The sequence below is a fragment of the Sphaerodactylus townsendi genome, linkage group LG01 (assembly GCF_021028975.2).
Source record: "Sphaerodactylus townsendi isolate TG3544 linkage group LG01, MPM_Stown_v2.3, whole genome shotgun sequence".
NCBI lineage: Eukaryota > Metazoa > Chordata > Lepidosauria > Squamata > Sphaerodactylidae > Sphaerodactylus > Sphaerodactylus townsendi.
In genome coordinates, this window is record NC_059425.1 from 124,651,124 (window position 1) to 124,678,148 (window position 27,025).

Below are 27,025 nucleotides of genomic sequence, written 5' to 3' on the forward strand. Positions count from 1 at the left end.
CTATATTCAAACTGTTTGTTGTGTGCACTAAGTGTCAGATACAACAATACTGCGAATATCTGATACTATATATCGTACATAAGTGCAACATCTACAAATTGTACAAAATATACTAAAATGTAGATAATAAAATAGCTTAAATTCATTTTATATATATTGTCACAAACAGACCACAATGCATAGGTAAAACCTTTTGTATAAATTATTTTTTTCATCAAAAACTATTAATGTCTTATAGAGCAATACAAAAATATATTAAACGCTAATACACATTCAAAAAGTGAGAATTATAAATACATTAATAAAAAAGAAGAGAAGAGTTTGGATTTTTACCCCACTTTTCTGTCCTGTAAGGAATCTCAAAGCGGCTTACAAACTCCTTCCCTTCTTCCCCCCACATCAAACCACTTGTGAGGTAGGTGGGACTGAGAGAATTCCAAAGAACTAGCCCAAGGTTACTTCACAGGCTTCATGTGTAGGAGCCGGGGGGGGGGGGGGATCCAGTTCACCAGATAAGAGTTTGCCACTCATGTGGAGGAGTGTGGGATCAAATCCAGTGCTCCAGATTAGAGTCTACCGCTCCTAAACCCTACCCCACACTGCCTCTCATGATGATTTATTCATCACTCCTTCATAACATGCAATTCATAATGGACATCAATAGACCCTTTGTAGTGACATTTTGTTGCTGCTGCTATTTTCCTTCAGCCGCCATGCTGTATAGCAATAGCATCAAGAACTTGGTGGGCTTGAAGGCAGTCCCATCTACCTGTTGCTATCCAGAGAAGTGAAGCAGCCCAAGGTAGCTGCTGTGCTGTCCCAGTTCAGAGGTCAGCAGTGGTCCCTCCTGGTGGACTTGGCAGCAGCCTTGGCAGCAGCCTTATGGCACAGTCTCATCATCTTGGAGTATAAGACAACAATTCTTCTGCTTGTAGGGAAGAAACTAGCTATAAAAAAAACCTTCCAGTTTTGTTTTCTGAATATGTAGTGAGCATAGTTGCCAACCCAGATGGAGGCTAGCATGCAAAAGGTGTATACATGTGGTTACACTGGCACTAATTCTCTTACTTTGTTGTTTTCATCAGTATAATATCCAAAGGAGGTAATTTTTGAATACAGTAGTCAACAGTGTTTTCTTGCCTTGTTACTCTTCGGTTCCTTTGAGTTTCCAAATTGATGTAAGGACAGCTGTGGCTGTCCTTAGACTTAATTGGCACCCTTCCAGCAATTTCTGTTTGGGAATGAAATTAAAAATGTGTTCTGGGAATCTCATTAAATAAACTATGATCAACTGTTCGCTGGTCCAGCAGGGAATGCTGAAAGAAAAGCTTGTTATATAAGCTGAACATTGCTTCTGTCAGGGGTACCTGACAATCATTCCGGGGGCGGGGGGGGGGGGGGGGATTTATTTTCACTTTTCACTAAACCAGAATTAATTGTCAGTATGAACTCATAAAAGTGAATGATGGCACATTCATCACTAAAATGCTAAGACCTCATTGGACCATTTCCATCCATGACAGAATATAAATTGTTTCCTGCTTGGGGTAGACACCGGCTGTATATACTGGATCCCTCATCAGATCAGCAAGTTGAGCCAATAACTCAAACCATGGGTTTAGAATTTTTGTTTTACTAGATTTCAAGATACTAGCTGACCATTCTCAAGATACTAGTTTGTGATTCACTGAATTTTTATGGAGAGAACATCAGAAGGGTTTTTCATGGTTGAGGCAAAGTGGGAGGGTAGAGCATTTGTAATGCAAGAGAGGGTATAAGAGTTTCAGAGGAATATACATATCATCCATGAGGGAGGCCAGGGTCAGGGATCACAGTTATTGGGGGTCAGGGGAGATGCAACAATGGGAGGAGATTTAGGAAAGGAAGGGATGAAAATATAGTCAAGCTGTGTGCTCTTCGAACCTCCACCCATTCCAGCATGGAGGTTTGGGAAACTAACCTTTCTTCAACACTGATGTTGTACAGTGCCAGATCTATCAATAATAAGACCAGGATGCTGCAAGATTGTTTTGCAGAGCACAAGGTAGATTGCATGACGGAGACCTGGGTGGGTGATGGCAAGATAGTTGCCTTGAAAGAGCTGCTCCCCTACCCCCTGGTTTCTCGGTCCTCCTAGATGCCTCATTGTCAACGGAGGCTCAGGTGAATTATGCCACTGAAAGGGCATAATTACCATCTCCTTCAGGTGAGACAGCTGGTACCTTATATGTCCCTGGCCAACTTAGTGACTGTGATCCATACACCTCTAGGCTGAATTACTGCAACTTGCTTTATGCAGGGCTACCCTTGGGCCTGCTTTGGAAACTCCAACTGGTCCGGAATGCAGCAGCATGGGTCCTAACTGGAGTCTTGTAGCAAGCACATAACCCACCTGTTCTCAACCGAGTGTGTTAGCTCCAGGTGGAGTACCAGATTAGGTTGAACATACAAAACCCTAAATGATTTGGGGCCACCGTACGTGTGGGATTGTCTGTCTTGTTATATTCCCGGACAGACACTTCAATCATCAAGTGGTCCCTGGCCCAAGGGAAGTTGTCTGGCCTCAATCAAGGTCAGGGCCAAAAAGGCCTGTTGGGACGCTCCGCCTAATGAGACCAGGACCTTGTGGGATTTACTTCAGTTCCGCATGACCTGTAAAACAGAGTTGTTTCAACAGGCATACAGCTGAGACCACAATGGTAACCATTTTTTCCCTCTCCCTCCCTCTTCTTCCTTATCTCTTAATTTTTAGTGGTCTCGGTTAAAACTCAGATGTTTATCACTATCATGGAATCATAGAAATTATGTTTAGTTTTAAATTTATAGATTATATTATATTTATTGCTGGAATTATTTGGTGCATATGTTATGCTGGCATCCACCCTGAGCCTGAATGGGGAGGGGAGTATAGAAATTTAATAAAATACAATAAAAAAGACTCTTCAGTATATTCTTATTTCTCAAGTTTAAGTAATGGTGGATTTTAAAATATACAATTGCAATCCAAGGTAGATAGAAAGCCTATTAGAAGAATGTTATGCAAATACATAAGCAGTAATACCAACAGACATGATAAAACAGAAGAAAGAGTTTGGATACCATTTTTAAAATGGCACTTTGCTGATCTTTTAGAATAACGCCAAATGTATATCTGAGTGGTAGTGTGATATAATTAATTTGTGATGGTTTGTGTAGAAAGGTTATGTTCAGTAAAATCTGTCAGCATAATTTTTAACTCTGTCTACTGTCACTTTGTATTTAGTGAAACAAATTCAGGAAGCATGACTGTCCAATAAAATATTGGCTTCGATATTGAAAGGAATTAAAACAAGTTTTTTCATACTCACTTTGAATTTCAGATGAGTATGCTATATCAGAATACACAAATGAGTCACAACTCTGTATTTTGAAATTATCTCCTCTATTTTTGCCTACTTAAGGGAAGAATATAGCTGAAAAATTAAAGTCATCTATTTATTTGTTTCCTGCCATTTTCCAGGAACAGTGTTTGTCCAATACACAATTTAATTCATAGCCTCTTTTACAAGCCAGGTGTGAAACATATTGATATTACTGACACTCTAATAACTCAGTTTCATTAATGTTGATAAATTACAGGTATCAGATGATGGGCAATATGTTTTGCTGTCCATACGACAAGGATGTGATCCAGTAAACAGACTGTGGTACTGTGATCTACAGAAGGAAACAAATGGCATAACTGGTAAGATGATTCTTTCATTTATTTATTTATTTGGCTTCATTTTTAAGAGAAGCTCAAAGCTGTATATACCTAAACAGAAATACTTGCTTCTGGCTGCAGTGGGAAGATTCCATGTTCCAGTCTGACAGGCAGATTCCGCATGAGCCAAAAACAGCGGTGTGAAAATAGTATAAACCCTTTTACACCGTTTAAAACCATTTTACACCATTTTCACACCGCTGTTTTTGGCCCATGTGGAATCCTCCATAAAGTGCATGGAGGGCATTGTGTTGCATGTGAGCCTTGTCCAATTGTGTTAAATGTTCCTGAATTCTGTTGCTTATCCCTCCTTCCCTGACATGAGGCTTGTTTATGAGAATATAGGGTGAATTTGGTTTTCCCATCCAATATGTGTACTGACTTGTCTTTAATAGAGTTCTATAAAGAAGATTTCATATTGTACTTTTTAACCACTGAATTTTAAAAATGTCTGGTTTTCAGGATTTACTAGTAATGGAATAGTGCATACAGGTATGTACAAAGCTTCTGCTTTTTATCTGGTACAGGGCACCTAAGGTAATGAGGCAAAACATGTATTTATCTGTGTTTAGGGCTTCTATTCACATGTGGCCTCCTTCACATCGAGAGTACATTACTTTGGGTTTGATTCTTGGTTACGCGCATATTTTGCCCTTATCTGTTTAAGTGCAACTTTTTCTCTCCCTTCACAGTAAAAGCGAAGGAAATCCATGTGAGTTAGGCTTTGTTCAGGTTTTCTTGCTCGTCCCTCCCTTCCTCCACCCACACCACAGCAGTTCTTCCCACTCTTCAGGCCACCATTTCAAAACTATCAGAAGGGGTTTTGCAGTTAACACTGAAGGTCTGTCGCTGGAGCGATAGACCTTGCAAAACTGACACAAAATTAACATGGTCTGGCAAAGTAGACCAAAAACAGCACAAACACACAAAAAAAGCTGCAGGCAGTCTCTCCAGTGGAGGTTGCACAGAAAGAGCAAGGAAGCGGTGGGTGGGTACAATGGTGGATCGGCTGAGCTAGAAGCACTTCACAAGAGACGAATCCCTGGGTTAAAAAGGGGGCGGGGGGGGGGCGGAAGCCACTGTGAAGCAAACAGCTGTGGGATAAGTAGTGCATGCATAAATTGCCTATGAGTATGTGAGAGAAAGAGAGAGAAATGATGATTCCTACATGGGTACCTTACCTGGGTTCAGAGATCAATAGGATGCCATAGAAGCCAGGGGAAACTTTCATGCACCACATAGCCAGGCAACCTGCTAGTCAGTAGGTGTGACGGGAAGGTTCTGATTGTAGTGGCAGCACATAGGAGGAAGGGTTTTTCCCATGCCAGGAGATCTGCTCGTGCTGAGGCCGTAACTTCAGGCCCAACATGGAGGGCATGGCTTTGGGGACAGTGGAGGAACTTAACAGGTCATAAGATAGTGTCCTGGGAAGAACAGAGCTGTGTGCCAGTGCTGTACCAAGCTGTAAGGTCCAATGAGGAGACAACAAGGAGGTGAAGCAGTGGAAGAGGGCCAGAGGTGGAAGTGAAAGTGGATTCAGTAGAAAAAGGTGGGAGAAGTACACTGGAAAAAAGGTGCCCAGGAGGGTTAGCGTGAGGTGGAGCCAAAGTGAAGGAAACTACAGACTTGGTACTTGGTATGACAGAAGTTACATTAATCAAGTTTCAATTATTTAAAACTTGTCTGTTCAATTTCCCTGTGTATTCCTGCAAAAAACCTGGGGTGGGCTCTAGTAGGTAACAGTGCAATCCTAAATAGACTTATACCTTTAAATTCATTGACGTCAGTGGGCTTAGAAGGACTTAACTGTGTTTAGGATTGTATTGTAAGTGCGTAAGCCACTGGTATAGATTTCACCACTGTCGTAGAAATTATTAGGTAGCCTTAGGCAAGTCATTTTCTTTCAGCTTACTTTGCAGGATTAAGGATTTCAGCAAGATAATGTGCATGAAGTCCTTTGAACATTTGAAAGCATTACAGAAATGCCAAGTATTCAGTTCATCTAAGCATACTTTTTGAAATACAGCTGACCTTCCATTAAAGTTAAAAATAAAATCCCATTATTTTTTATGTACCAGATTCACTCCTAAAAATTTCAGCCCACCTCATGTGACAGAAATCCATGTCAGCTTCTTCCACAGAGATGAAGGCACTTTTGGGATATATAATTAAGTGTAAATAGCTGGGCTGGCTTCTCTTTTTTTGCTGTACTATATCTCAGTTTGATTTGGATTGCAGTTTAGACATGGGAAAGCAACTTCTGGCCAAACCTTGACCTACCCACCCTTGTCAAATTTCAGGCGTGGTATGCACAAATTACAGAACAGGTGATAAAGATTTTGAAAACTAAAGAAAGTAAGAAGGTTGTCTTTATTTCTTTTGTATGCATCAGTTTTGGAAATGGGGTGGGCATTGTAGTTCATTTATGTTTTAAACAAAATCAAGTTGCTGATGTTAGAACATTATGTGCTGTCTGAAACTTTGCAATTATTTTAGTCCATAACATGACAGGGAAATTCCCATGTGTTTGTGGCTTTCTCATTTTCATGAAGCACCAAAAGCCTCACGTGCTCTGAACGATGTTTGGAAAACAAATAACCTCTACATTTCAAGCAGAAATATGTATTTTAGTGAATATTAATTGTGAAGCACAGAGAAGTCCTTTCATTTATGGCGATGATGCTATGAGAGCCAGCATGGTGTAGTGATTAAAGTGTCGGACTAGGATCTGGAAAACCCAGCTTTGAATCCTCACTCTGCCTTGCTGGGTGACCCTGAGCCAGTCACACACTCTCAGCCTCGACCCTGGCAAGGTTTGGGACGGAAGATCTCAAGGAATAGCTGGGGCTTGACCCAGAGGCAGGACACGGTAAACCTCCTTCAAGTGCCTCTTGCCTTGGAAACCTTGTGGGGTTGCCATAAGTCAGCTGTGGCTTGACAGCAAAAAAATGATAGCACGTAAGTTCAAGCTATTAAGGTATTTTGTACAATGATTTGTTCCTAATATGTGCATCTTTTATTCCCATCATGATATTTTGAACAGGCTTTTCTGATTTTTGATTTTGTTCTAAATTACATTCTTTACTTTTCCATCAATCTGAGTCTGTTTCAGTTAAAAAAAGAGAGAATTACCATAGCTTCAAATTCTGGCTCATAAGTGGCTTGGCTTGTTCTGAGATGGACTACTATGCATAGGTTCAACAAAGGCCATTTCCCCACTGATAAATTAAGTCCAGGTACAACCAGGTTTCAAAAGAAATGGCACCTTTTCATTGCAGTTTCACCCTCCCCATTGCAGTGTGTGTGTGATGAGAACATCGATGTCTATCTCACTTTCAAACAGTGCAGCACTCCCCACAATCGCACGATCAAATCTGCTCAGTGACTCTTTCTTCCTTGTCCTGATTGGCTGTTGCTCTGTGTTGGGACAGGAATTTTTTTTAAACTTTTTTTTTGCGCAGCTACGTCACCACACGCATGCATAGATAGGGCAGTAGCTATTTTCACGCTAAGCTACGTTTATGTGTGGCTTTGGCACTCTTTACCCATGCAGCTGCACTAGCACAAAAATCTAATTTTAGTTTACAGTTGGCACAGAAATCAGGTTCCATGCAGCCAAGTTTCATTGTAGCCTTCGCTGGCGCGAAACAACAAAAAGGGCTACCCGCGCTTCGCGCACAGTCCACCACACTCTGATTGGCTGGAAGGCTCCGCGTCACTCCCTACGGCGGGAAAAATAAATCTAGATTAAAACCCTGATGATGCTGACATTTGTTTGGTACATGTTTTGCTGGGAGTGATTTGTGAGAGACTTACATGCTTAATACCTACTTGCACTGGCTTGAAGCTGTTTCTCAGGCTAATAACCTACCTCATAGGGTTGGTGTGAAAACAAAATTAGGAAAGAGAATTGGTGGGGAGAGAGCCATGTATGTTTTGCTGGGGGTGGGAGGTGTTTTGTGAGCTGGTGAAAAAAATCATTGTTTGGTTGTGGCGGGGGAGGGTGGTTAGCCATACTGGGGGGGCGCTCAGGTTTTGTCCCTGGGCTCCAGTTTGCCTAGATATGCCTCTGTTAGCTGGACTTTGTTGAATTACACATGTACCAAATTTCAGATTTCTTTTTGTTGCGGAGGTACCTTAATGTTGCTGATAGTTGTTCAGTTGTTCCAAGCCTCAGACTACTTGGTGTAATAACGAACATGAGAATGAAAACTCAATAAGAAGCAGGGGCATTTAATTTGGATAATGAATTATCATCTACTAAAACAGTTAAGAGACCTTTCTGTAATTGAGGACCCCTTTTACTTACTTTTAACTTGGTTCAGTGTCAGACAAAGGCATATCGGGGAGAAATGGCACCTGGGGGCAACACCTGCTCTGGGCGCCCCCGTCCGCCCCCAGTGCCTCCCCAACCCTGCGCCCCCCCCAGTGGCCCACTAACCTTTGCAAGCCTTTAGGGAGGCTGGGGGGTAGGCTCGGGAGGCAGTGAGCGGCTCAACAGATGCCTGATGACAGCTCCTGCACTCCCCAGCATCCCTGCTGACAGGTCGGCCTCTAGTAGAGGTGGGGAGGCCGGCAGAAGCAGGCACCAGGCCGGTAGCTTGCTGCAAGCCTGCCAAAGTGATCCAGCAAAGTGAACACAGCAGGCCCGTGGTACGCTTCAGTGTGTGGGGGTGCCCCCCCCCCACATGACCTGATGGGTGGGAACAGGGGATATCCCATGCCTCTGGCAGGTACGCCCCTGGTGTCAGATACTTTAGAATAAGTATAGATAAATTTGAGAGTGAAATAGGCTCCAAAATTATTATCTGAGGTGAATCAATATCAAGAAAAAGCAGAATGATGCCTTGCACCTATTAAATGTAGGTGAGTACTCTAACCTCCAGGTCTAATATGAACATATTTGTAATCTGATGTTTAAAAGGTTGTTGACTAGTTAGTATCTTTTGAGCTTCTGGTACATACTTGCATATTTCCTTCATGGTCTGAATGGGTTTCACCCTGGATGGAACTGCATGAGGGAAAACCTGTGGGAGGAGGCTGTGGGATACCATTCAACTGACTTCCACAATCTGTCCCTTACCTCAGTGTGGGATTAAACTCAATACTACAATAAGATTAATTTTTAACTTGCATAAAAATGTGTGGCTGGTTAAGAAAATGGTACTTCCAAATTGTAGGCTTGATTGCTTCTCTTTATAGGCACAATTAATAAACCTGATCATCAGAAATCTGAGAAGTTATGTTTGCACCTAAGGACAAACCTAAGAACAAAATAATTATTTTTACAAGTAGCTTCACTGTAGTTTACTTTTCTACTCTGAACTGCTCATGATGAGACCCATGAAATCTTCCCCCACTCCCCAACATCTGAGCTATAGGTGACATCCAGGGTTCGACCTTGTATAACACCCTGAAGACATCTTGGGGGAAAAGCCATGTGGAGTTCCTCTCCAAATCACTTCTTTTAATGTCCTCAAGATGCTTTATTTTGCCATGCAGAAAAGACCAGAGTTTTCCCTGTGTTTAAGGAGAACCATGATTTCATGGCCTTTTTCTCACTTTTTAAATTGGTAAATGTGGATCTTTATATCTTTAATATTCACTGGATGTTTGTCTTAAGATTTCAAGTGACTAGTCTAGCTGATTTGCTGGAAAATTTGTCCCTAGCTGACACAATTATCAACTTTTTAAAACCTTGGCTTGTCAGCACTATATTCTGCTGAGAATTACAGGTGGACCTTTAGAACTGTGGGAAAGGCTTCCTGGCAAGAAAACTTAGCAGCAAAACTGTCTCAAACTTTTGACTATTGGCTGAATTCATTCCTTTCAGGAGATGGGAGAGCTAATTTTGAAGGAATAGTTCTTTAGAGGAGCTAACAGTTCTGACAGAGGAGCTAGCTGCTTTGGTGCAGAATTGGACTTCCACTATGATGAGCCAAGCTGCAGAACTGAGGTGGAGAATGAAGTTGCACTGGCAAAAAAAACTTTGGGAAAAGCATCTGCTACAGGAGGCACTGGAACTTGACCTGGGGCTATGGATATCAGCAAGGCGACCAAGCCTAGAGGGAGTTCCGAGCGAACGCTTGAGAGGTCTGCTTCTCCAACTGCTGAGATCCATCTGAGAGTGTCCCCACAAAGTGACCTGTGTTTTCTTTGTAAAAAGCCAGGATGCATTAATGATATTTGCCCCTTTTAAAGAATGCTTTGGTCAAAGACTGTAAATAAATCTTACTAGCTTACTATCCCCTTTTAAAGAGCAGAAGAAGAAAATCACCAGCATCCCAGCCCAAATGCCTCAAGTGCAAGTAATTCAGCCCGTGGGAGATCTCACACTTCGGAAGACAGGGAGGAAAAGCCCAAGATGGTATGACATGCTGCCAGTTTGGCCAGTTGTCAGCCTCCTGTGGAACTGGGAATGGAGAATTCATTATCTGGAACTGAGCAACTTTTCAGAATTTCCTTGATTGATCCCTGACAGCATAACTAGTCTTGGAAGGAATTTAGCCATGAAATTTACATCAATATTGTGTTGTGGGCCTGTGGCATACCGGGAGCAACCTAATGTCAGTCCTCCGGAAACTGCTCTTACCAGGACAAATTTTGAAGAAGCAAGAACTCTGGGTTTCCCCATAGGATAGGGTAGCTAGGGTGTATATTCAGAACTGGGACTTTGAGGGAGAAATGCCAGTGTTACTTCAGGACAAATGTTGTTGCACAACCTGTCTTATTGAAAACAATGTAGCCTTCCAGCAATTTTTGTGTGAAAAGTCTTGTGGTTCTCCTGTGGGTTTGTTTATCTCTGTGCAACTCGTGAGTGTGCAAATAATCCCCCTTCCCCTCCTCCTTGCCTGTCAGTGTGAAGCATAGCTGCTTTCTGACCTTTGAGCTGACCTGTGTATGTTTTAAGAAATCCAGAAAGATGATATTTCCATGGAACCATGCCAGGCTGCTGTTCATTATGCTGTGTGAACCTGTGCAGCTGAGAAAGAGATTCTTTTGAAACTTGAAAACCCAAAGAACAGTGTATGAATGTGCCCCACAGAAGCAGCAAGTTATTCCCCAGAAGTATAGAGCTAGTGTGCTGCAGTTGGGCTTAGCAGAACATTTTGGTACTAAGGGGACCCTTGGGAAGATAGGTAGGCAATTCTGTTGGTCAAATATGTATCAGAGTATACAGAATTATGCGCAAAACTGTGATGTGTACCAGAGAGCTGGGTATGATGAGGAACCACCCCCTCCCTTCAGCCTCCTGGTATTGAAGGAGATCATTTTGCTAAATAGTGGGTTGACAGAATTGGACCTTTGCCAAAACCTACAAAAACTGGGAAGAAATTTATTGTTACAGTTATTGATTTTTGCGTGCAGTCTTGTAAGGTTATCCCATTGGCAAAAATAACTGTTGTCAGTGTGGCAAGAGCTCTGTTGACTGTTGTAAGTGAGGGCTACCTCAAGCTATTGTGTCAGATTTGAGATCCAGCTTTCTCTCTAGCCTGAATTAAGAGATTTATTATTTTGCTAAAACTGAACACCGAGTGAGCCCTGCCTACTGTCATTTGAGTAATGGTCTAGTGGAATGTCTTAACAAAACCATTGGACATATACTGAATAAATATACTCCTGATACTGAATAAAATATACTCCTGCTTAGAGCACTTCCTGGAACCAAAATCTTTTGTTCTTGATGCATGCCTATCATGATTTCTGTAAAGGAGAATTTTGAAGACTGGTTTTGGCCAATCTTTGAGAAGTCTCCTGAGTCTATTAAAGCAATAATGGGAGGGATTTTAGAGGCTAGACCTCTTTCTATAAATACATGCAAAACTTGCACAGTCCTCTAAGTGACATTTGGTAAGCAGCTCAGAAGACTTTAAAAGCAGTCCAAGTAATTCAGAAATGATGGCATTGCTGTAAAGAGGGAATTTTCTCCTGGAGATAAAGTTTTGATTTTAACAGGAATGTGATGCCACAATATGAGTGTCATGTGGGCAGTACTAGGTGAAATTATTCATCAACTAAACACTGTTAATTATCTTGTGGCTTGCCTAGAACACCTCAAGCCCCAAATTTATCATGTGTATTCTTTGGAAAGTTATTATGAACACTTGCCTGAAAAGTTTTCTGTGAAATTTGAGTCCAGTGCTTGGCCAGCACTTAGCCAAACTCAAACTACTCAGTTGTATGCTGTCTTTAATAGTTTAAAGAAGTGTTCTCAAGTAAACCTGGTAGAACACATCTTGCTATATATTCTGTTAGCACTGGAGGTGCCAATCCTGCTGTCAGTCATCCTTATCAAGTTAGTGGACAGCATGGAAAAGAAATTGCTACAGAAATTGAAGCTGTGCTAGACGTGGGGGGTAATCAAGCCAAGTGCATGGTCTTGGAGCGGTCCTGTAGTCTTAGTTTCTGAGAAGGATGGAGCGTTTCATTTTTGTGTGGGCTATAGATACTTAAATAGAGTGACTGTTCCTGCCCTAAAGTTTTCATTAATACCTAAAAGCAATTTAACAACAAGCAAGTTGCTAAGATTACAAATGTAAATAAGTACATGTATCGATCATGCAAACCTCTAATTTCGGCTGCATCAGGTATTAATGCCAAAAAAATTATACCTGCTGGTCTTTATTAATTGATTATATTTCTAAATTGATAAATAAATTGCTTAACATCACACTTTTCTCTAGTAAGTGTTAATTTTAAAATACGTTAGACTTCAAAGACACTAGTCATAAGTTTATTTTTCTCTTTTTTATCCTAATATGCTATTAAAGGTTTCCAATTACACAAAATCCCCTTCTTTGAGTAACAAAGTAAGCTGAGCCATCTCTGCTAGTTCAAATACCTTCATTAACCATTCTTCAATTGTAGGAATAGCTGGAGTTTTCCATTTTTTGCACATATATTATTGTTCCTGCTGTTGTCATGTATTAAAACAAAGGCTCCTGTTGCCCCAACATAAAAGCCTCTGGTCTCATTTGAACATTTAAAATCTTTTGGATTGTTGATTTATTATCCTCCAGAATTAGTCAGCCTCGTCACAAGTCAACCATAGATAATAAAATATTCCTTCATGCTGTTCACATTTCTAATATTTATTTGAAACATAATTATGTCAAAATGTTGAATAAAATCAAAAAGGATATTCTAAAGTGGAGCAATCTTCAACGATTGCTTCTGGGAAGAATTTCAATGATTAAGATGAATGTTGTACCAAGCTAATCATTTTTATTTCAAATAGTACCATGATGATGATACTTTGTTTAAACACTGGCAGAAAGAAATCAAAAACTAAGAGTCAAACTCAAAATACTACAGAATGCGAAAGATAGAGTGTGTGTGGGATGTGTGTGTGTGTGTGTGTGAGTGAGTGAGTGAGTATGTGTGTTAAGTATACCTGTTTCGAGATTTGCATCATGTTGTTTAGTCTGGTTGAAATAATGGATCATGTTAAGAAATAGAAGACTGCTGGACTTAGAAGGACGTTACTGTAAGTGTGATGCTTATTTATGGTATAATAAAGCTAAAATTAATAAGGATTTTAACAATCATTTTGTATTAGGCGTACCATTCTGAAGATATGGGATAAATTCAGATTTGGACTTTGTCAAAAAAAACACCAAGATGGCTTTCACCACATGAGGCATTTTTAGACGTGAAATGAACTTTGAAAAGAAATGGATTGTATAATGTGGTATTTTAGATTTTGTGCAAGGAGGATGGACATTGAAAAGAAGAGAGCAATCATGGCGCGAAAGTATCTCCTTTTGGATTGCATAATGCACTATTGACCTTCCAGTGATTAATTAACTGCTTGCTACAGGGACTGTCAGGGTTTATATGTCCCTATTTACATGACATTGCTATTTTCAGTGAAACGTGGCAAGAACACATGATCCATATCTGTCTAGTTTGTTTTGTCCTTCCTCCAAGGAGCTTTGGGCAGTTTCCCTCTCTTCCATTTTACTCTTACAGTCACCTTCTAAGGTAAGTTAAGAGAGTGACAAGTCAAAGATCACTAAGTAGACGCGTTAGGGATTTGAGCCTAGATCTCACCATTCCTTGTCCAACACTTTAATTATTGTATCTCATTGACTCTTGCAGTTTGAATCATGGGAGCAGGTAGAACTCTTTTGCATACTGATTGATTTCAAACTATCAAAAGCCAGTAATTATGTTTTGTTCCTACAAAAACATGGAATGATGTGCACTTTTCTTCCATTTAAACTACATTAAGAATTTCTAATTACTAATGAGGCTTTGTCATAGTTGAAAAGTAAATTAACATTTTAGAAAAGCAAGCAGATGTTAAAAGCAGGATCACAAAGAAGAAAGGAGATTTAATTAGTATAATGTCTTGGTTATAATGACATTTTCATAGAGAACCTTTAGAACAATACTGATCCTTAGTGAACATAGATCAATTACTCAAATGTTTGGACATTTCTAAGCTGAATTAATAAGTATCCAAACATACTGTATAATTAAGTGTTTAAATCTTTGCATATTTAGCAATTTGAATATGCAAATATATCATCAAATGGTTGCTGTTAAAATGCACTGCTTGGGAGAACCCTTTCCCCTCCATTTACTTTGAAAATGTATTCTTCTTTTTACAGCTCATTTCACTTATTAAGGTGTTTTTAATAATTTCTTATCATCCTTTTTGTTGCAGTGTGTAAATTAATCTTTTTGCAATTTTCTTTAACAGCAGCTTTTTAAAGAAAGTATTTGTGAATTGTAGCAGCTGCCATTTTGCCTGTCTAGATATATGCCCTATCTTTCAAAAAAGCAAAAATGCTACAAGATCTGTAAACTGATATAAACACATTCATGGTTTATTACAGGATAACAATCTGGGTAGGGTGTTCAACTACTCGGTTTTGCCTTCTCCTCCCTCCCATTGAATCATCTTAGATTTCCCAGAAATCAAAATACTGCTTGAAAAAAATGAGAAGATTGCACTGTATTAGCAAAGGTGTGATAGTTCAATGGTGTTATTAGCATGCACTGGTCACTTTTAATGTGTTAAAAGCAAAGCAGACTTGGAACAACAAATGTGGATCAAGATTTTAGTGTTTGGCGGGAGGGGAGTCAGGTTGTTGAGTACATGTTGATGTTACTAAACATATTGCGCCTAGCGCTCTGGATTTGGGCATCCATTTTGAGATGGAAGCTTCATGCGACTGCATGGTAGCACAATAACATCTGTGTAAAAAGGGGGGGGGGGATGTCCAGCACTTTCACCAGACATGATATCTGGTGATATCTGACCCCTACCAGGAATACTACTTTTTTTTTTGCAGTACGAATGTTAAAATTATGGGGTGAAAGGAGGGGTACAAAATGATTTCTCAGAAAACATTTCTAAGCCACATGATTCAATCACTGTGATAAGCTATTCATGCGGAAAAGGCAATAGTCACATCAAGTCATAAATAAAGAAGGGCAAGTCATAAATAAAATAAATAAATAAATAGTACTAGACCAGGGGTCTGCAACCTGTGGCTCTCCAGATGTTCATGGACTACAATTCCCATCAGCCCCAATTGGCCATGCTGGCAGGGGCTGATGCGATTTGTAGTCCATGAACATCTGGAGAGCCACAGGTTGCAGACCCCTGTACTAGACCAAAAGTGCAGTCCTCAGCAGATCTACTCAGTATCTTTCTCAAGCCTACATAGTGGAGCTAGGAAACATGTTCTTAGGATTTCACTGCAATAGTCTTACATGATTATTTATTTATTTATTACATTTTTCAACTGCCCTCCCCCAAAAAGGCTCAGGGTGGTGTACATCAAATATATAATATAATATAAATCTTGGTAAAAGCATCATAAAACAATGAATTAAAATTTACAACTCAACGGATTAATACAACTGATGGCGACTTTTCCCTCCCAACACCACTCCCACCCACGGGAGGCCTAGATGGTACAAGGGTCTGATGGCTACCCCGGCTGGCCAAAAGCCAGGCAGAACTGGTCAGTGTTGCAGGCCCTGCAGAACACTGTAGATCCTGCATGGCCCTGGTCTCCTTAGGGAGCCTGTTCCAGTAATACAGTTGGTGTAAACCAGCATGGTGTAGTGGTTAAGAGCAGAGGACTCTAATCTGGAAAACCAGATTTGTTTTCCCGCTGTTACACATGAAGCCTGCTGGATGACGTTGGGCTCATCACAGTTTTCTCAGAACTCTTTCAGCCCCACCTGCCTCACAAAGTGTCTGTTGTGAGGAGAAGGGAAAGACGTTTGTAAGCCACTTTGAGACTCCTTATAGAAGAGAAAGGGGAAGGGTATAAATCCAAACTCTCCTCCTCCTCCTCCTCCTCCCTCCTCCTCCTCTATGGCCTGTTTTCCCAGTGTCTATGACCCAGCTGGTATGCCAAAGTAAGCTCTCAGAATGCAGAATAATGCACTTTCAATCCACTTTCACAATTGTTTGCAAGTTGATTTTGCTATTCCACACAGCTTCAAAATGCACTGAAAGTGGATTAAAAGTGCATTATTCTGCATGTGCGGAAGGAGCCTTAGATTGTGATAGTCTGCAACTTGCTTTCTGGCGTGGAGATTCTTACTGCACATGAAATGCTCATGTGGGATAATATAGACTGCCATATTGATTCCTTGCTGCTTATGTTTCCCAAAGAACAAATTGTCAAAGGAAGTTTATATATAAATTATTGTGTTACAAACAGTATATCATTTCTTTCTTATATGTATGCTCACAGCATGTTTGATGTAGCTAGGAGATCTGAGTTTTTCATTGATCTCTTAGGTGAATGCTCTTTTCTGTGAATCATAGGCATTTTCTTTAAGTCCTCTGTGCTGCGTCCTTTGCTTTTTTCTTTTCTACTGCTTTCACATATGGGTTTATGAATCACATGGTAGCACTGGAAACAATTCACCAAACAACACCATTACTGAATGGTTAGGTCCCACAAATATGTTTAAATATGTATAAAATAAACTTATCAAAGCTATATCAATGCATTCATTCATCTTTCTTCAGTGATTGCTTCAAAAACAATTTTACAGGATTGAGTCACCCCTCATATTAAAAACGTTGACTTTTAACAAACTTATTAACAGAGCCATTCCATCAGTCACAAAGCTTTTAAAAATCTTTTCAAATGAAGTTCTTTCTTTGAGACCAATTGTTAGTCATTCCTTCTTCATGCCTAAGTCTCTGAGAGGCAGACAATAAATGGCTCAGGATTATTAGGTTTTAAGCTCCTCTTGGCAAACCAAACAGTAAATGCATGCACCATTAAAATTAAATGGAACTCATGGTTCGTAGAATAAAATTCATCTTCAACTCTGAACTTATAGTGAGGATTTGCAGTTTGTTATGGTTTGGTATTGCAGGTAGAAGGCACAGAAAGTTCAGTGTTGAGGGCAATGGTTTTAGCCAAGTCTCCATCATTATTTGCTCATTTACTTTGTGGAGAAAAATGTATTGTTTTTGTTTTGTATGGAAGAACATAAAAACCCACAAAGAAATCTGGGGAATCAGTCTGTTTTTGCTGTCAGCAAATGTTGGCCGTGTGAGCACTATGTGTTTGCATTCCTTAGCCAATCAAGCAACAAGTTGTTACTAAACTGTGAAAATCAATAGCCTGTTCGCCTCATCCACCTTCGAATTCCTTAAACTGCAAAGGAGGAGCTGCCCAGTGGTGGGATCCAAATATTTTAGTAACAGGTTCCCATGGTGGTGGGATTCAAACTGTGGCGTAGCGCCAATGGGGCTGGGCGGGGCACGACGGGGGCGTGGCCTGGCATTTTGGGGGCAGGGCATTCCTGGGCGGGGCTGGGGCAAGGACGCAGCCGCTGCACCAGTCCTTGGGCGGGAAACAAATGCACGCAGGTGCAGGCTGCCACGCACACCGGTGCACCTCCTGCTAGACTGCTTCAAGTTCTGCACGCTACTGCTGAGAGGAGGGCGTAACAAAGGCAAAAATCACGTGGCAAAATCACCAGTTAGTAACCCCCTCTCTGCACACACAAATAATTAGTAACCTACTCTCGGGAACCTGTGAGAACCAGCTGGATCCCACCTCTGAAGCTGCCTCGTTATAGCAGCAGCTTGGTTGTTCTGGTCTGTGGCGAATTAATGTGCTAAAACTTAAATACAGTGTAAATTGCTATAGAATCTAGAGGACGCTTCCTTGTGGCAGTTTCGCAGTCCTGACCATTGCAACTGTGATGTTCCAAGGAACTTTTCCATTGGATCCCTTAATCACACGAAGTGTAAAACAATTTATTTTTTTCTTAATAGGTATTCTTCAGTGGGTGAAACTGATAGACAACTTTGATGCAGAATATGATTATGTCACCAATGAGGGGACTGTGTTTACCTTCAAGACGAATCATCATGCTCCAAATTATCGATTAATTAACATTGATTTTAGTGATCCTGAAGAAAGCAAATGGAAAGTGCTGGTTCCTGAGCATGGCAGGGATGTTCTGGGTAAGAATATTTTTAAAGTAGTAAGCTATGCTAAGATGGTGGCGGGGCGGGGGGGTGGGGGGGGATATTGTGATCATACAATGGAAGCACTTTCAGGAATCATGTGTGGCCACAATGAACGTGTCTGAGAAAACTTTAGTGAAACAAATAATTGAACTATAATTTCACCATTTTAATGCATTCATGACTGCTTCTATTGGAAACTGAAAATATTGCACAATTAATAAAGTTTTTTTTAAACAGTGATTTGTCCTATAGGGATCATTTCATGAGCAATGCAAGTAGGGTGTAGGTTCTAAGAACCTCTTCCTGTTGCATTTTAGAAAGTTTTTATATTGTTTTATTGTGGATATGATGTTCTTATAATAATGAAATATTTATTTCAAACTGTGTTAAAAATTAATGTGTCCCTCAGTGCTTGAATCCTTGTGAACTCGAACAACCATATGATTTTCAGTATTCAGGCAGTCACATTTCCAGCAAAAACTCCTCTTTCCTAAAGAGCAACTTGCAGTGATGCTAAAAGGCCATCCTGCCATTGTGTCATATTTCTTTAGTCATTTCCAAGATTTGGTTTGAAAAGACATAATTATAGTGGAAGGCAGTTAATAATTTATTGCCCTGAGAGCTCTGCAGTCAAGGGAATCTGACTTTACCTGAAACACAGATGACATATTAATGAAATGCCTTCTGAAAAACCAAGACATGTAAGAATCCAAAGGTTAAATGGTTACTTAGCATAGAGTGATTCATTGTCCTAGTATAATAAGCTGCATTTCACTGTTTGACAGCATTCTATTCACATTTTAGGTGCTGTAACATTTGTAAACCTTCAACTACAGCCTGTTCTATTTCTCTGATGACACAGAAACTTCGAAAACTTTTTCCAACTTGTGTTTACAGTATCTGCTTTGCATATTATATAAACTACTGTAATTTCAAGGTTAGGTTTAATCATTTTGAAACTGTTTGTGGATGTTCTTTCAGACGTCAAGATAAAAGCATTGCAGCATTTGTGATCGGCCAGTCACAAGAGTTTTGGGCAGCACAGTCTCAAACATGTTTATTTAGAAGCAAAGAACATTGGTTCCATGGAACTTGGTTCTTGGCAATTGTGTTTAGGTTTTGTAGACATACATCCAGTCCCATTTTATGAAACGCGTGAGACTGAAGTTAGTCAAACTAGCTTCTTTTAGTAGTGTTTAAGATTTGTTGACATACAGAAAAGCAATCCTAGCTGACAGACATGTCAACGACATCCAGTCCTCTTTATCACAGGAATTGCTCAACGAGATATTGGTGGCTTGTGCTATGTTCCTTGGAATCGTTGAAAGTGCCTTTGATATCTGTTTTCTTTTAAGTATTGCTGTCTTCCTCACAGGTTGTTGTATTTCAGTGACTTCAAGGCAAGTGGCATCTCCCTTCTGAAGATCACTTTAACTTCTGACCATTCATTGATATGTCTAGCTTTGTATCATCTTCAATTTTAGGCAGCAGGTCTGCTAGTATTCATAGGATCAGTCTTCAGTTATTAGAAACAAAAATGCTCTTTCATTTGTTGTTATTAGTAATAGCAGTCAGCTTTTGGGGTTGCTGCTTGCTACTGAATGCCACAGCTCAACACAGCATAAATTTTGAGTGGTAATTGTTATTGTTGGTAACAGTAGTAGTTGCCTTTGTAGAAATTGAAAGAGGTGTCAGTTTTCTATCTCGGTTCAATCATTTTTTCTTCCAAAGCGCAAAACTGAAGTTGGTTATAATGAGAGGCTTCACACAGAGTTGAGATAAATTTAGAACCATATTATGTGAACTGAAGCAATTTAGATATAAAGGCAATGACTTTAAAAAGAAAATGTATAGGGCAAGAACTCCAGGACATCAAAAATTAGCAGGGGTTGAGATCATATTTTTGGAGACCATATTTTGATCTCTACTTTATTTCTCTTTAACTGTTTGAAAAGTAACTTGATAAACTAACTTTAGAGAGTGTGGGGAGCATCCTACAGCACGCAGCTTTGCTTTATTCCACAGTAGCATCACTATTACCCTTGTTGCTTAAATCAGCACTACACTGAATGTTGCCAGAGATATATTTTCTATAGTGTGGGGTCTTATAAGACCTTTTTTAAATACAACAGTATCTCTGAGAAATGTTCTAACCCATAGAAGAGCCAGAGAGGTTCAGATCAGTCCTTTATTTTCAAAGTAAAATTGATTAAAATTGAACTTGCTGCTGTAATATTAAGCTTTGAGTAAATAGTAATGCTTGTTTGTGGTTATGAGATCTAAAAGAAAGCCTAATAGCCTTATTTTATTATTAATAACCTGACTTTAACATGATATAGTGGTGTTTAAGCACTGATAATAATCATGCTTATACCAAGGTTCAAATAGTACAAGCATCACAAGGACATTTCTGTTTTGACATGGCATATTTGTTTGTTCATAAGACTTACCCTGTGCATTTGGTGTGTTGGTACTGTGCAATCTCATGAATCTACACAATAAATACTCCAATTTCTTTCGCACGAGCCCAGGCCTTCTGAATTTACATTGCAAGCGTATCTGAGAGTGCCTATTGTCCCGCATTCTGATTGACTGTTGTTTTTGTGTGGCAGCTTGAATGATGGTCAGGTGGGAAGATCAGGGGGGCAGGCTAAGGGGCAGGGAGATTAGGTGGCTGGACGGGAAAAATAAACTGATTCTTCTCCCGTTGTTATTTGCATGGTAGCAGGCTCACCCCAGGATTTTTGAAAAGAATCACCAAATTGGTGATTTTTGAAAATCCTGGGATGAAGGAAATATCTCAGGGCAAACCTGTAGTAATGCACTGCTGACCCAGCAGCACCGTGGTAGAACGTTGGGACGCCAACGGACCTACGGCCTTCTGGTCGCACCGCACCCCCACTCCTCATCCCCCTATGAGTCACGGGTCATGAACTGTCTGGCTCAGTCACCGGGCGCAGGGACAATGGTCTTGCCCCCAGGTGAGGATTAGGCTCAGACGCTTACGCTCCTCTCCGCACGTAGCCAGGTGAGATCATGCATCACATGATGATCTCCCGACCTCCCGCCTCCCGCTCTCCCGGAACTCCCCGGTCCTCCCTCCCTGCGCCCCGATAGAATAACAATAAAGGTGCCAGGAACCAGCACGCGGGAGACTCGCTAGGAACACACGGACCTCCGGGCTCCGCTGCTGGCGATCTCCACCAGATGTTATCTCCAGCGTCACCGTCCTCGTTCTTACAGCTGACCACGTGGGTGATTTACAAGCTGGTGCGAAACCCGGGAATCCTCGAACCTCCCACCCTGCTCACCGTCGCCTGGGGAAGGGCAGCGATACGAGAGTCCGCTGGATGCGAGCGCATCCAGGGACCACCCGTTCGTGTCGCCTGTCCTCTCTGGATCGGGCGCAGAGACAGCGTCCCTAGGACACTCTCTCGTCCGACGGAACACCGGTGAGTATGGGAGCTTGCAAAAGCAGGAGCTTATGACAAGCACGCGTTGGACGAACTGAAACGCGTTAGCGAAATGCGGCAGGGTCCCGTAAAGAGGGGAGCTGCTAAATTGGTTGAGGAGATTGAAGCTCAGTGTCCATGGTACCCAGAGGGGGGACATTGAATCTTAAGGACTGGGAAAACATCGGGCGCACTCTTCGCGACAGAGCCTCGTAACGATGTCACTGCTACTGGCGTGGAGACAATGTTATGTCGCCATCAGCCTGCAGACTCCATGGCTCCCTTGCTGTAGGCAGCCCTCCTTTCGATCTTTCACCTTCAATTTCAACCCGAATTTTTCTCTATCCAACTAAATTGGACGCCTGTCCTCCTTCTGCCCCCCCTTGCTCCTTAGCCCATTTCCAAACTCTCCAGCGGCTCAGACGCCTCCCCTTGCTCCGCCTTCATTTTCCTCGAAGCCACTGCACCTCCGTCCATATCGTAATGGTGCGGGTTTCAAAACTCTCAGAGCGTATTAGCCACGATCTGCAGAAGAAAGAAAACCCTGGCGGAAGACGATGCCGATATTCTTGCATTATGCCCCATCCATTTCACAGATACCGAGGGGGAGGGTGGCGTCATTCGGGCGTATTGTCGAAGTACCGCCCTTTAAACTATAACATCCTCACTGAGCTCCGCGTTTACGCGAGACGGGGAATCACTAGCCCCTAGGCATGCTGGAGGCAATCGCGAGGGAATCACCCTAATGGTTCCGGACGACTGGAAAACCACCTTTCGTGATGCTCCTGAGCTCCTGCACAATTTGTGATCTGGGAAGCTGAAGTTCGCCAGCAATGCATCAGCAGGAGCTCGGCGGGCGCCTACACAGCCGCTCAGCTTTCACGGTTTCGATGCTGGCCAACCCCAGCGATCAGATTGTCCTGCCTGAGGCCACCCTTACGATTAAGCCTCTGGAGTGCTTCTATAAGGCATTTATCAAAGTCCCCAATGCCGCCAGCCAACCCAGAGTTTCTCCACCATCCGGCCAAAACCCAAGAGCCCTATGCCGAGTTTGTGAACAGGCTCCAGGAAGCTCAAGAGGCAGGTAGATGGCGAAGAGGCCCAAAGCGAGCTCCTCATGCGCCTGCGCTAAAGAGAGCGCCTCCATGCCGCAGTGCACCGCTTGGGGCAATCACGGGCCTGGGCAAAAATCCTGAACTGGCCGACATGCTTAAGGCTTGCCAGGACATCGGATCCTCCGCCCACCAAGCTAGCCTCCTCGCCGCAGTGCGCACTCTCCACCGGGCGGCAGCCTCAGGATGACTGCTTTAACTGCGGCAGACCCGACACTTCGAAGGGAGTGTAGGCAGCCAGTGGGGCCTACAACCCGGATGGAGGAGGGTCCTCCCCAGGAGGAGAAGGCCACCTAAAACCCGTGCCCATGATGCCAGAAAGGCTTCCACTGGAGAAACGACTGCCCGTCGGGAAACTCCCGCCCAGGCGTCTCCCCAGCCCAGGACCAAGGAGGAGAATACTAGAGCAGACCCAAACACCCAAGGCTGCCCCTGCCAAAACCACCCCCCCCTCTCGTGGCATCTGGCCGTGCATGCACCCAGCCCATCTCCTTTAAGTTCCCCCCCCACTTAGGTTCTTGTCGCCCCAACCCAGTATGGCAGAGCCCATCCCTACCACTATTGGGCTAGTGCTGCCAAAGGCCTCTGCCGCTGAACAGGGACTGTTCACGTCCCAGTGGATCGACTCCACGCACCAGGACCCATCCATTCCCAAGTCTGGACAAACATCCCACAGGAGTTGCCTGCGAGCCAGCGCCTGCTTCAGTTGATTCTTCTTGCCCCATGCGCTGCCCGCTGCCGACCCAATAAAGGCTACGAGCCCCAGCAGCCAACATGGCGCCTACACCACCACCGTCGCAGCGGTGGAGACGCTTCATCGGGAGCTCCCGCCATACCTGGAGCTTCGCCATAGAAGGATGTATGTTCATAGGGCCTGGTGGACACCGGGCGCTGATGTTACCGTCATCAGAGCAGCGAAAGTGGCCCGACCAGTGGCCGACCGAGGCTTGCTCCGCACATCTGGGGTGGGGGGAGACAAACCCAGCGACGGAGCATCCGCCCTCGGGCCACGGTCAACAACCCAGGACTCGGCGGCAGCTCACAGTCCGCATCGTCTTAGACATCCATGTCAATCTCTGGGGAAGGGACCTCATGAGTCAGGTCAAAACGACTTTGGTCTGGGATGGATAAAGCCGTCACAGATCATTGATCCCAATCGTGCCTTCCTAAAATTACTTTCTAATTTCCGAGAAAACTGTTTCCCTCTCCCTCCCTCCTCTCCTTCTGTTTTCGACCAGTGGAGGCGGGCGGAGGGCCAATTGGCTGACTGGCCCTCCCTGGATTAAAATCTGGGCCCGTCCTGATACCGCAGCACTGCTCAGGACAGGCCCCAGTTTAAAAAGGGCTGCCACCATTATGCCCTAATACCCAAACCCGTTTGGGTTATGAGCATGCCTGTAGCGCCTGGCAACTTTATCAGTACCACGTTAAAGGCCAGGGCGCTACCGAAACCGCCTCTTTAAGGAGCCGGTCTCGTGGGCTGCAATTCCCAAGATAATTGATCACAAAATTTTAGCACCATCCAGCTTCCTCGTTAGCCACCAAGGTCCGCGGTGAAGTGCAAACCCCCTTTGCAAAGAAAAACCCCCCTTTTTTTTGTTTGTGTAAGCAGGAATCTGCCTCTAATCAGCTTGATTGCATCATTCTCCGGATGCACCCATCCCCAAAAAAGGCGCTCCAAAGCCCCTTTTGTGTTGCTGATTAAGCATGCATACCCACAATCCCCAGGACCCTGCTCTGTTCCCTCTCCTCTCGAGAGCTCGGACCCTCAGCCTTGGCGCACTCTGATGGCTTGAAGCTACTCCCACCAGGGTCGCCTCTACCTCCTGCCCTCCCTGTCAAACACCAAAGAAAGAGGAGTAGGCGGCCCCCAGGAGGATTGCATTAAAAGCAACCTTCACAGACTGCAAAACAAGCCTTCTTACTCTAAACTCTAAACTCTAAACCCCAACTCAAACAAAACTCCGGACCCGATCTCCCGCCATCCGCTCTAGAACTGAGCCTGGCGGGACCCGCCCCCCCATAACCTGGGAAAGGGGTGTTTCAGTCCTCTTCCTACAGGTCCCTGTGGACTCCGGATTAGCCATGACAGGCCAAATCCCATGGAGATGGCTTGCGGGAGAAACCAACCCCATCCCGAGATGGAACACATCTCTCTAAAGGATCCCGCTTCCAGCGGTCTCACACAGCCGGCCGCCAACGCCCCAAAGACCCGAATGACCTGGGGAGGCGCCATACACCACCAGCCAAACCCTAGAGCCGCTGCGCCAGCAAGACCACCCGAGACACCCGAGAACCTCTGTGCCGCTCTCTTTATCATCACCGCCAACTCGGCACACCATCCTTTGCCTGCTCTGCTGCCCCTCCTGCCGATGGCGTCGGCCACCCCTGATCGAGCTTTCACCAGGCCAACATCTGGGAGCAGTTTGCTGCCGCTGCCAGCGCCTTCATCTTTCTGCCTGGGCCAGTACCTAGGAGTCGGGAGCCTGCTAAGCTCCTGCCTGCTCCCCTTCTGCAAAGCGCCCGAGACTTCCCATGGAGTCTCGCTAAGCCCCTTCATGAATGCCTCATCCATCAGGTACTCTATGGCGAGCTTTAATCGGGGACCCGTCGTCCAAACCCTCCCGGCTGGCGCTCTCTCCCTTGTCACCAAGACTGTCGCTAACCGAATCTAACACCTGGCGTTTTATTACATTCCGCCCGACTCTCTGAACTCTTTGTCTGACCGATCTTCCCGTCGGAGCCGACGCTGTCAGCCTCTCCGCTGGCGCTCACTCTCGCAACTTCCTAGTGGGAGTCCCCGGACCGCTTTCTACAATGCTAAGACTATTGGGCTGGCCTGTGCCCTTCTTGAAGTCCATCAATTCTACCTCCATTGCTCTGGACGCTCCTGGCCTCCGAGGCAGCAGGAACTTCGCTGCCGCGACCCTAGACAATCGTGCCGCTATTGATTACTTATTGTTATTACATCACCAAGGTTGTGAGAATGTACATAATATGTGTCGTGTTAATCTTTCTGATAATTCCCAATTGATTCATAAGAGAAAGCAATGAGCTGCAAGAAGTTGTATCTAATCTGAAATATGATGTTTTGCCCCATAGGTGTTCAGCCCTCTAGGGCTGGCTGCGGTGTGGGTGGTTGAGTGCTATTGTGCAGCTCTGCATTGGTTTAATTGTGTGCCCAAGCATCGGATCTTGTTTCGCTCAATGTGTCTAATATTGCCTGTAGCGTGTGTAAGAAGCCCCTCGAATTTCCCTACCCCGCAAACTAAGTTCTAATGTTACACAAGCAGCTCGGCCAGCTTGGACCAGACGGGCGGAGGAGACAAGCGCCCCTTTAAATCACCCCTTAGCATTTCTCGTCCCCCCTTCTAAAATGTAAAAGGAGGAGATGTAATGCACTGCTGACCCAGCAGCACTGCAGTAGAACGTTAGACGCTATCGGACTCCACGGCCTCTGGCCGCACTGGGCACTCCCCACTCCTCATCCCCCTATGAGTCACGGGTCATGAACTGTCTGGCTCAGTCACCGGGCGTAGGGACAATGGTCTTGCCCCCCAGGTGAGAGGATTAGGCTCAGACGCTACGCCTTCCGTGACGTGAAAGGTGAAATCATGCATCACATGATGATCTCCGACCTCCCGCCTCTCCGGAACTCCCCCCCCCGGGTCCTCCCTCCTACACCATAGAATAACAATAAAGGTGCCAGGAACCAGCATCGGGAGACCGCGCTAGGAACACGGACCTCCGGGCTCCCGCTGCTGGCGATCTCCACCAGATGTTATCTCCGCGTCTCGTCTCGTTCTTACGCTGACCACGTGGGTCGACTACACAAACCCACTTTAGGACCAGGAACTGTGCGAACTTCTGGGCCAGTCTGGGATATTCCCCTTGCTCAATACAGGGTATTTGAACCATGCAGAAACGGCCTCACGTTAGCATTAATGAAGTTAAGGTCAATAAAGATTTCTTTGTAGTCAAGACGTTCAGAGATAGTTTGCCAGGCTCCTTAACTTGTTCATTTCTTTACTTTGACCACTATGATTGAGCCTTACCCATGATAATGATTTAGACAATATGCCATCTCTGCATCAATTTTTATTTTGAGACACTATATTTTGGTTTTTATTTTCTGCAGTTTTCTCTTATATTTACAAATATTTTCTCAAGTTGCTGTCTTTTCTAGAACCAAATGGCCTTCTAAAGGTTTAATTAGTAACTATGAAGAGTGCAAATGAAATGTCTGCCC

General features: G+C 43.5%; 1 protein-coding gene across 1 annotated transcript in view; it reads left to right on the forward strand.

The window, feature by feature from the left end:
- The window catches only part of LOC125431074 (prolyl endopeptidase), an 81,721-nt gene that overhangs the window by 21,127 nt on the left and 33,569 nt on the right, over nt 1–27,025 (forward strand). The window contains exons 7-8 of the mRNA XM_048493640.1: nt 3,619–3,724; nt 18,015–18,206. Of these exons, the coding sequence (XP_048349597.1) occupies nt 3,619–3,724; nt 18,015–18,206 (298 nt within the window). The remainder of the gene's footprint in view (nt 1–3,618; nt 3,725–18,014; nt 18,207–27,025) is intronic.